At 35.8% G+C, this 9,538-nt stretch overlaps 1 protein-coding gene across 4 annotated transcripts in view; it reads left to right on the top strand.

Moving 5' to 3' along the window:
- Positions 1 to 7,340, top strand: part of myom1a (myomesin 1a (skelemin)) — a 35,397-nt gene extending 28,057 nt beyond the window's left edge. For 3 of the 4 annotated variants that reach the window (XM_030161362.1, XM_030161363.1, XM_030161365.1), the window contains 9 exons: positions 1,150 to 1,248; positions 1,543 to 1,630; positions 2,448 to 2,486; positions 2,655 to 2,760; positions 5,792 to 5,955; positions 6,072 to 6,108; positions 6,344 to 6,366; positions 6,521 to 6,576; positions 6,660 to 7,340. In XM_030161362.1, the coding sequence (XP_030017222.1) occupies positions 1,150 to 1,248; positions 1,543 to 1,630; positions 2,448 to 2,486; positions 2,655 to 2,760; positions 5,792 to 5,955; positions 6,072 to 6,108; positions 6,344 to 6,366; positions 6,521 to 6,576; positions 6,660 to 6,929 (882 nt within the window). In that variant the 3' untranslated portion in view covers positions 6,930 to 7,340. The remainder of the gene's footprint in view (positions 1 to 1,149; positions 1,249 to 1,542; positions 1,631 to 2,447; positions 2,487 to 2,654; positions 2,761 to 5,791; positions 5,956 to 6,071; positions 6,109 to 6,343; positions 6,367 to 6,520; positions 6,577 to 6,659) is intronic. The other variant, XM_030161364.1, reaches the window with a different exon arrangement.
- Positions 7,341 to 9,538: the final 2,198 nt, after the last annotated feature.

The following is a 9,538-nucleotide window of genomic DNA, read 5'->3' on the forward strand; positions in this document are numbered from 1 at the left end:
CACCATTCATCAGTATAGCAGCATGGTTAAGTAAAAGAATAAAATAAGTAAATAAGATCAAATAAATAAAAACAAGATGCAATAAAACACAATAAAAATCAGAAAAGATAAGAACAATCTGGGATAAAAACCAGGATAAGAACATAAAATTTAATTTAAAAATTTAAAAATTTGCAGTCACAGTAATAATAAATTGAGCAAAGAAATGGGATAAATAACTAAAATAAGTTAGTAAAGTGCAATGTCACTATTTCTTATTGAGCTCAGTGACAGCGACAGGAACAAAGCTGTTTTTATAACATGTCCAGTAAAATACTCTCATTATAACATAAATAATGACAACTCCAAATTTTTCTCTTTGTAAATGTAAATATTTTCATGTATTTACACTAAAACAAAGTATAATTTTGCAAAAAATGCAAATAACCTGAACAAATATGAACAACCTGAAATTTCTTAAGAGAATTAAGTACAATTTTAACAAGACTGCCTGTTACTAAATGTTTTGTGTCTTTTTAGATCCACTGTGATCTGTAAGTTATAATGTACATGTGTGAATGATAAACTGAAGCAGAATATTGTTAAAATTACACTTCTTTTTTTCAGTTTGTTCATGTTATTCACATCTTTTGAAAGGATAGTTTGTAGATGTAAGCCTGTTCATAATGTAAATTCACTTTTTTCACTATAAAACATAGAGAAAAGTTTGGAGTTGACATTATTTATATATTATTGTGTTATTATTTTACCGGTTCAGCCCACTGCAGATCAAATTTAGCTGAATGTGGCCCCTGGAATAAAACGAGTTTGACACCCCTGCCTTACAGTGTAACTGCAGTGTATGGTTCATCTGTGTTCATTCATTTCATTCCATTCCATTCATTCTAACATTGTCTTCAGTTTAACTCCTCTGGCCATAATACAGAAGCATTTCAAAAGCAGAAACCTGCTTTTTTTTTGACAATGCTCCGTATTCAGAGCCAGTGAAGTTACCCTGACCTTTCATTGTTCATCCACTTTCAAATTGTATACACATCATTAACAACAGAGAGGGCTGGAATAATTGCATGAGCTCTGGAGAGGCGGCCTGTTCGCTGCCACTCTTGTCATTCGCACTTGCATTAACTGGCTTATCTGTCTAATTTGCAGTGGGTTAGCAAGCAAGAGAAAGCGAAAAAGGCAGAAAAAGCAGAGAAAGAGAGGAAAAAGCCATCTGCAGAGGAAGTTCCCGCGCCACCAAGACCCAAAGTCTGGACATAAACGTTTCTGCCATAAGTTGTCATATATAATTCCTCCATGTGTCCATATTGTCTTACCATTTTTATGTTTTCATTTGACCGCCTGCAGCATCCCAGGCAGAGGAAAAGCTTGCCTTTTCGTCTTAGTTGGTCCCTGTCTGGCTATTCTCCTGTCTGTTATATATCTGTACCAAGAATTACACTGTATTCCCTTCTGTTCCCCTCTACCTCACCTTCTGGCTGAGATAGAAGGGAATTCAGTAGCGTCTCACCGATACTAAGACTGTTTTACTTCAAATCCTAGATAAGCAAGACGGACGCAGGTATTTACGAGGTGTTCCTTCAAGATGAAAGAGGCAAAGATAAGAGCATCTTCAATCTGACAGATGCAGGTACATTACATTATGGCAGGGGTGTCAAACATGCGGCCCGGGAGCCAAAACCGGCCCGCCAATGGGTCTAGTCTGGCCCACGGGATGAATTAGTGAAATACAAAAATTACACTGAAGATATTAACAATCAAGAATGTCAAAAGAATTTTAGGTCAATTCCATCTAAAGTGGGTCAGACCAGTAAAATACTATCATAATAACCTATAAATAATGAAAACTACAAATTTTTCTCATTGTTTTAGTGTAAAAAAAGTAAAATTACACAAAAATATTAACATTCACAAACTAGCCTTTTACAAAAATGTGAAACACCTGAACAAATATGAACAACCTGAAATGTCTTAAGAGAATTAAGAGTAATTGCACTAATATTCTGTCTGTTATTAAATGTTTTGTGTATTTGTAGATCCACTGTGATCTGTTAGTTGTAATGAACTTGTGAAAATGAGAAGCTGAGGCCAAATAACGGCATAAATTGTTAAAATTGCACTTTTTTTCTTAATAAATTTCATTTTGGTCATGGTTGTTCATGTTTTTCCACATTTTTTTAAAGGATGTAAAAATTTTGATAATATAATTTTCCTTTTTTCACTCTAAAACATAGAAATTAGACATACAAATTTTGGAATTGATATTATTTTTGTATTATTGTGTTATTTTAATCATCCGGCCCACTGCAGGTCATATTGGGTTGTATGTGGCCCCTGAACTAACATGAGTTTGACACCCCTGCATTATGGTAAAAGCATTCATTTTGCAGAAATATGCAACAGTTGAATTGAATGTTAATTGCTGTAATTTTTTACATTTTTCCCAGGATACCAAGCTGTAATGAATGAGCTGTTCAGGGTTATTGGTGAGTCATTCCCCAGTGTCACTCTAAAACACAGTCCAACACATCCTCAATGCAGGACTTGTTTAAAGTTACTTGCTGTGTTTTATACAAGTATGTTTGTATATTGCTGATCATTTGTTATTGAATGCTAAACAGTACTTAACAGTCTCATTTCCTTTTTCTTTACAGCCAACTCCTCCACTGAAATCCAGGTCACCAGCACTGAACATGGCATCATCCTCTATTCGGACGTCAAATACTACACTGATGAACTCCGTGTTGGTTGGCTTTTCAAGTATGCCAGATTAACCTTTGAATATATCATGAATACAACTATTTTATGTTATAAATGCATTCCAGAGTGGGGATAATATTTGCTATGCAGCTATGGTATAAAAATTGCAGTCAAATCTTGCTTGAATTGGACTATTATGATTTTTACTGAGTACAGCTGCATAATAGTCTGACAAATATACAGTACTGTGCAAAAGTCTTAGGCCACCTTATCTTTGTTGTTTCTGGTGGCTTGAAATGAGCATACATAGTTTTTACTCAGTCTCTTTTCTTCAGATAAAACAAGAAAATACAAGAAAGATCTGCATAGTCTTAAAAAAACACAAGAAAAACTGAACATTAAAGACATCGGATATGTATTGAATGAAACCTGGTATAAAACATAAGAAAATGAATGCCATAAATCTCATATTGCCTCAATAAAAGGGTTAAAGACATGTTAAGTGCAAAGGGAGGTCACACTAAATATGACCATTTTGGTTTAGAAGCTGTTTTTTTTTTTTTTTTTTTTTTTTTAACTTTTGCTTTTACTGCTGTACATCATTCCTATATATCCAGTTTGGATGCAGAAGAAATACATGTGTGGTCATTATAAATTTACCAAACCAACAAAACTAATGTCGGCTGAGTACTTTTGCACAGTACTTTATATGAAAACTTTACTTTTTAATTTGGGTAAAATGTTCACAACTGTCACTGAAATACAGTCGCAGAAAAGATTATTAGACCACCCTTTGTTTTCTTCAATTTCTTGTTCATTTTAATGCCTGGTACAACTAAAGGTACATTTGTGTGGACAAATATAATGATAACAACAAAAATAACCCATAAGAGTTTAATTTCAGAGCTGATACATTTTCCATGTTTTCTTGATAATAACCAAAATCACTTCAGTTCTTATATCAATATCTATGGCATTGTACTGACAAAAACAGTGCTTTTAGGCATTCCATGTTTTCTTTTCTGCCTGTTTTAGTCACATGATACACACAGGAGTTAGTACTGGATTGCATAATCATTGTTTTTGATGACTTTTGATGGTCTAATAATTTTTTTCCATGACTGTAGGTCTTGCCTGTTTTAGTGATACTGGAGAGGGTTACCCTAATTTGACACTGAATTAATGTAAATGTAAAGAAATGGATACAAACAATAAAGTGATATACTGAGAAAGAAAAGGCAATTCTACAGCTAGGTAATAAACCAGCAAAGAATTTTGAATTACAAACAACAGTCCGATAGATCACTTTTAGATCCAACAAGGAAAACTATAATGCTGGCTGGTTAAGATAGTTCAAATATTAAATATAATACAGTCATGCAAAGCAATTACAAGTAGGATGTGTGAAATCAAATTTCTAAAATGGCTCAAGTTCTGGCCAAATACATGCATAATCAAAAAAGATCTGTTAAAAGCTGGATTCAGTTTCGTAACCATTTTGGTTTTTAACTAGCCCTCAACTAGAGCCCCAATCTACAATAACCATTTATTTTCACCCTCCTTAACGGATGCCATTTTCCTCCTGTGGCGGGGTAAAGGCCTCACCAAGGTTTAGATCTCTACAAAAATGTTGTTTTCACCAATTTCAGTGATTTGTCAAGGAGACTTGACCTTCCCAACTCTTACCTTTTTCAATTTCTTTAAGTCACGCATTTTATTAAATCTAACTATCCTCATTTTCCAAATCCCCCCCCAGGTTCACAGTTACACTGCCCTCTCACAATAGAGCCTAGGCAGAAACGTGTCACCTCCTTCATTACTGGCTCCATTGGCTCCTTCCACTCCATCTCAACAACACATACAAAACAGACATGGGTGCAGGAAGTTGGGCTGCAAATATTGGATACACAGTGGGATCACACTCTAACTTAGTTCACACCGCTTCCATAGGCGCTAGACACGGCCTTTTACAATCCAGAATTGTTTTTAGAATACAAACGCTAGACTGGCCAAAATCTACCCTGGACCTAGTGATAAATACAATAGATGTCATCAGTCTCCAGCCAACCACACACGTATGTTTTGGTCATACCCCATATTAACAACTTTTTGGTGTCAAATTTTCAATACACTTTCAATAGTTTTTGGCAGGACCCTTAACTCTGAACCCCAGCCAGCCCTGTTTGGAGTTCCACCATCTTTAACGCCAACATTCTCTGCTGCTCAATGCCATGCACTGGCGTTTACACTACTGGCCAGACATCTCTTTCTATTTAAGTGGAAGCCTTCCCTCCTTCCCACAATAGTTGGTTGAAAGATATCCTAATTCACACTAGATTAAAAAAGATTAGATTCACTTTGAGAAATAATAACAATCATTTCAGGAAAATGTGGGGTCCCTTTATGGAAAAGCCTGAGTAATACAATCATCCTGCTAGAAGAAGATTTAAGGGTGTGCACCCCTGGACCCCCCCCCCCCTTTACCAATTGTTTTAATTTAATTATTATTATTATTATTATTATTATTATTATTTTTTTTTTTTTTTTTTTACTTTTTAGGCTTATCTATTTTTCATCATCACTATTCCTATCACCAAGTAATCTACTTACTTGGTTTTTGTTTGGTTGGATGGGAGGGGGGTGGAAGGGGAATAGTTGAGGGTTAGTTCTTAGACTATCTCAAAAAGAGCCTGTCTGGAAAATGTGTGAATCCTTTTTGTTTTCTTTTCTCTTTAACATGGCTCTGTACCTATTCTTTGCCTGTATGTACATGAACCAAAGATTTATCTTGTATTTTACTGTACACTCTCGCTATTCGATAGTGGCACAAAATTTTAAAAAGTTTATAATAAAAAAGATCCAGTCAGTAGAGCAGTCTTAGTGAAGTCCATATATAAATGGAAGTTCATCTTCAAATTCTATATGTATATATTTCACTACATACTGTATATGGAAGACCACATATGTAGAATTTAAAGGCCAGTGGAGCTAAAAAAAAAAACAGCTGCTACTTCTGTTTGAATTTGATTGAACTACTATGTGCTTTCAGTAAACAGTTTAACATCTTGTCTGTGCTGCTCCTCCACATTAGAGATGCAAAGATCGCTGCTTCAGAGAGAGTTAAGGCTGGAGTCACAGGAGAGCAGCTTTGGCTCAAGATCAATGAGCCCACGGAGAAGGACAAGGGCAAATACACCATGGACATCTTTGATGGCAAGGACGGTGTGAAGAGGGTCTTTGAGCTGACCGGCAAAGGTGAGTCAAACTTTTAAAACTCAAACAAGGAAGTTGCTTCAGATACAACAACTTGTTTTTGTGTGTATGTTATTTGTTACTTAATGATTGTTTTTTTTTTTTTTTTTTTGGGACAGCATGGGAAGAGGCATTTGAGGAATTCCAGAGGCTCAAGTAAGTAACTGAATCTGACTTGATCTTTCTGTTATGTAACTGTTTTTCCATCCAAAGAGGATGTTTACTCAAATAAATAGTAACAGTGATGGCTCTCTTAAAATAGACCATGTCCTTTGTGAGCCCCTTTCAGCCATTTGGAGTACATTTCCTCATATTGTATGCTTCAGACAAAAATGTCCTGTGATACCATTTTAAGATGCTTCTAACAGTATCTGTCTGCTTCCTTCCATAGGGCGGCAGCAATTGCAGAGAGAAGTAAGTGCCTGTTTGTTTTTTGTCTGTCCCAAGAGATGTTCCTCTATGAAATGATATAACTTTTATAGGCATACACAACAAACACTCCACACGCTGACTGATTGTCATGTGGCTGAGTTTCTCTTTGTAGTTGACTCTTGTTTTTCTTGTTCAGATCGTGCTCGTGTTGTTGGAGGTCTGCCAGATGTGGTTGCTATCCAAGAGGGCAAGGTAAATAAATTAGCTATTTGTTCTGTTAACACACACTGTTGTTAGAAACGCATTAACCTCATAGCATGTTCCCACTCATTTAGTCCCTGAACCTGACTGGCAATGTTTGGGGTGAGCCGACACCTGAGGTAAGCTGGATGAAGAATGACAAGGAGCTGGTATCAGACGACCGCTACAAACTCAAGTTCGAGGCCGGAAAGTTTGCCAGCATCACAATTGCCGCTGTAACTACGGCTGACTCTGGCAAATACGCTCTCATTGTCAAAAACAAGTATGGCACAGAAGCTGGCGTGTTCACCGTCAGTGTGTACAACCCAGACGATGAAGAAGCCAAGGAGGAGAAGAAAGGCTAAAGGATAGAGCAGTGTAATGAAGTGGAGTGGTAAAGATGAACAACTGGGCTTTCTCCAAAGCATTTTACCCCGGCACATGCCGGTGCAACAAAGCAGTCTAAATAAATGTTGAATACAGCTGCTTCTTCCTGCGTGTTTCATGTGCTGGGCTAAAGAGCTTTGGGCAATGCTTGTCAAGAAAGCAAACAACAAACGTGATAGAGGATTATTCTGTGCTTGTGTTGCTCAGTATGCATTGTCACTACTCGCCTCAATCAGCAGTTAATGTAATGTATTATAACAGCAGATGGTTGTCTTGTGATTAACCTTTGTTTTAAAACGGTGCTGAGGCCAAAAAAAAAAAAAAAAATCCCTTAGCCTCTATTTTCTTATTTTACAGTATTTACTTTGGGTAACCTTTGACCTCTCAAACCCAGAGGTTTATGTTCTGTAAAAATAAAAGAAAATGTTGTCATTAACTTCCTACCAGCTATTTGCTCTGTATTGTGAGCCACTGGAAACAGGTATATGAACGTAGATGTGTCGCATATCCCACTGGTAAGAGCATATAAACAGTGGTCTTTATTGTACTGTATGTGCACATCCATTTGTGTTTTGTTCGTACGCTTTACATATCATTATACTTATTGACAGAAGAAGTAGAGCAGGTAAAGCATGAAAACAGGTAGAGTAGGGTAAGGGTAACAGGAAGTTCAAACTGGTTCATTCATGGCGCTTCACACATACTACAAAGCTGTAGTAGTAGTAAGAAGAAGACCAGTGCAGTCATAACTGTGGTTTGTCTGCAGGACTGATGAGGACTGTGAGGAAAGAAGGGAATGCTGTATGTCAGGTGCACAACAAAAAACAAACTGCCCCACAGTATTTGGTCTGAGGCTGTGTGTCTAAACAACAGGTTAAACCAGGGGTGTCAAACTCATGTTAGTTCAGGGGCCACATACAACCCAATATGACCTGCAGTGGGCCGGATGATTAAAATAACACAATAATACAAAAATAATATCAATTCCAAAATTTGTATGTCTAATTTCTATGTTTTAGAGTGAAAAAAGGAAAAATATATTATCAAAATTTTTACATCCTTTAAAAAAATGTGGAAAAACATGAACAACCATGACCAAAATGAAATTTATTAAGAAAAAAAGTGCAATTTTAACAATTTATGCCGTTATTTGGCCTCAGCTTCTCATTTTCACATGTTCATTACAACTTACAGATCACAGTGGATCTACAAATACACAAAACATTTAATAACAGACAGAATATTGGTAAAATTACTCTTAATTTTCTTAAGACATTTCAGGTTGTTCATATTTGTTCAGGTGTTTCACATTTTTTGTAAATGGCTAGTTTGTAAATGTTAACATTTTTGTGTAATTTTACTTTTTTTTTTTTTTTACACTAAAACAAAGAGAAAAATTTGTGGTTTTCATTATTTATAGGTTATTATGATAGTATTTTACTGGTCTAATCCACTTTACATGGAATTGACCTAAAATTATTTTGACATCCTTGATTGTTAATATCTTCAGTGTAATTTTTGTGTTTCACTAATTCATCCCGTATTCCGGACTGGACCCATTGGTGGGCCGGTTTTGGCCCCCCGGGCCACGTTTGACACCCCTGGGTTAAACATTCAGATATATAGTGGCTTTTAGACACTCCTTGTAATAATGCACTTGCTCAAGGGAGGCTGCCCTTTTTATTTCGTTCATTTAAAGAGATTAATGTCTCTTAAATGTTCATGGTTTGTTTTAAGTTGATTAGTTTCTTATCAGAAGGTAGCTGATCAATTGTTGGGATCTGATTTCTGCCTGTTTCCACTTCTTAAGTGATTTATGGGAGCAGCCTGTAGAGGGGTCCTGAGTCTATGACACAGGTGTCAAACATGTGGCCCAGGGGCCAAATCTGGTCCGCCAAAGGTTCCATTCCGGCCCTGCAGGATGAAAATGCAAAAATGAACCTGAGCAGTCCACGTTGTCCAAATCCTTTTGGTCCAGGTTCCACATACAGACCAATGTGATCTACAGTCAAAATAACAACACAATAACCCATAAATAATGACAACAAGTTTTTGTGGAAAAAATTTAGGTGAAAAAAATAACATTACACTGTGAAAATATTCACATTTACAAAACTATTCTTTCACAATAAAATGCAAATAAATACATAAATAAAAACAAATAAGAACAACCCGAAATGGGCAATTTGAACAATATTCTGTCTGTTACTAAATGTTTTGTGCATTTATGGGTCCACTGCGATCTGGAGTTGTGTTAATAATAACAGATGGAATAGTGTAGAAATTGTTCAAATTTTAGTTCCAAACTCCAAAATTTGAACAATATTCTGCCTGTTACCAAATGTTTATGGCACACTGTGTGCAATTTACATGTATAAATAATAAGTCGAGGCATAATATTGTTAAAATTGCATTAATTTTTCAAATGAAATTTCTGTTTTTTCAGGTTATTTACATCTTTTTTGTAAAATGTAAATATTTTCATAATTTAATTGGGGTTTTTTTTGTACAGTAACAAAATGAAAAACTTGGATTTGTCATTATTTATAGGTTATGAAGTCTTTATTTTGCTGGTCTGACCCGCTGC

Source organism: Sphaeramia orbicularis, chromosome 17 (assembly GCF_902148855.1).
Source record: "Sphaeramia orbicularis chromosome 17, fSphaOr1.1, whole genome shotgun sequence".
Lineage (NCBI taxonomy): Eukaryota > Metazoa > Chordata > Actinopteri > Kurtiformes > Apogonidae > Sphaeramia > Sphaeramia orbicularis.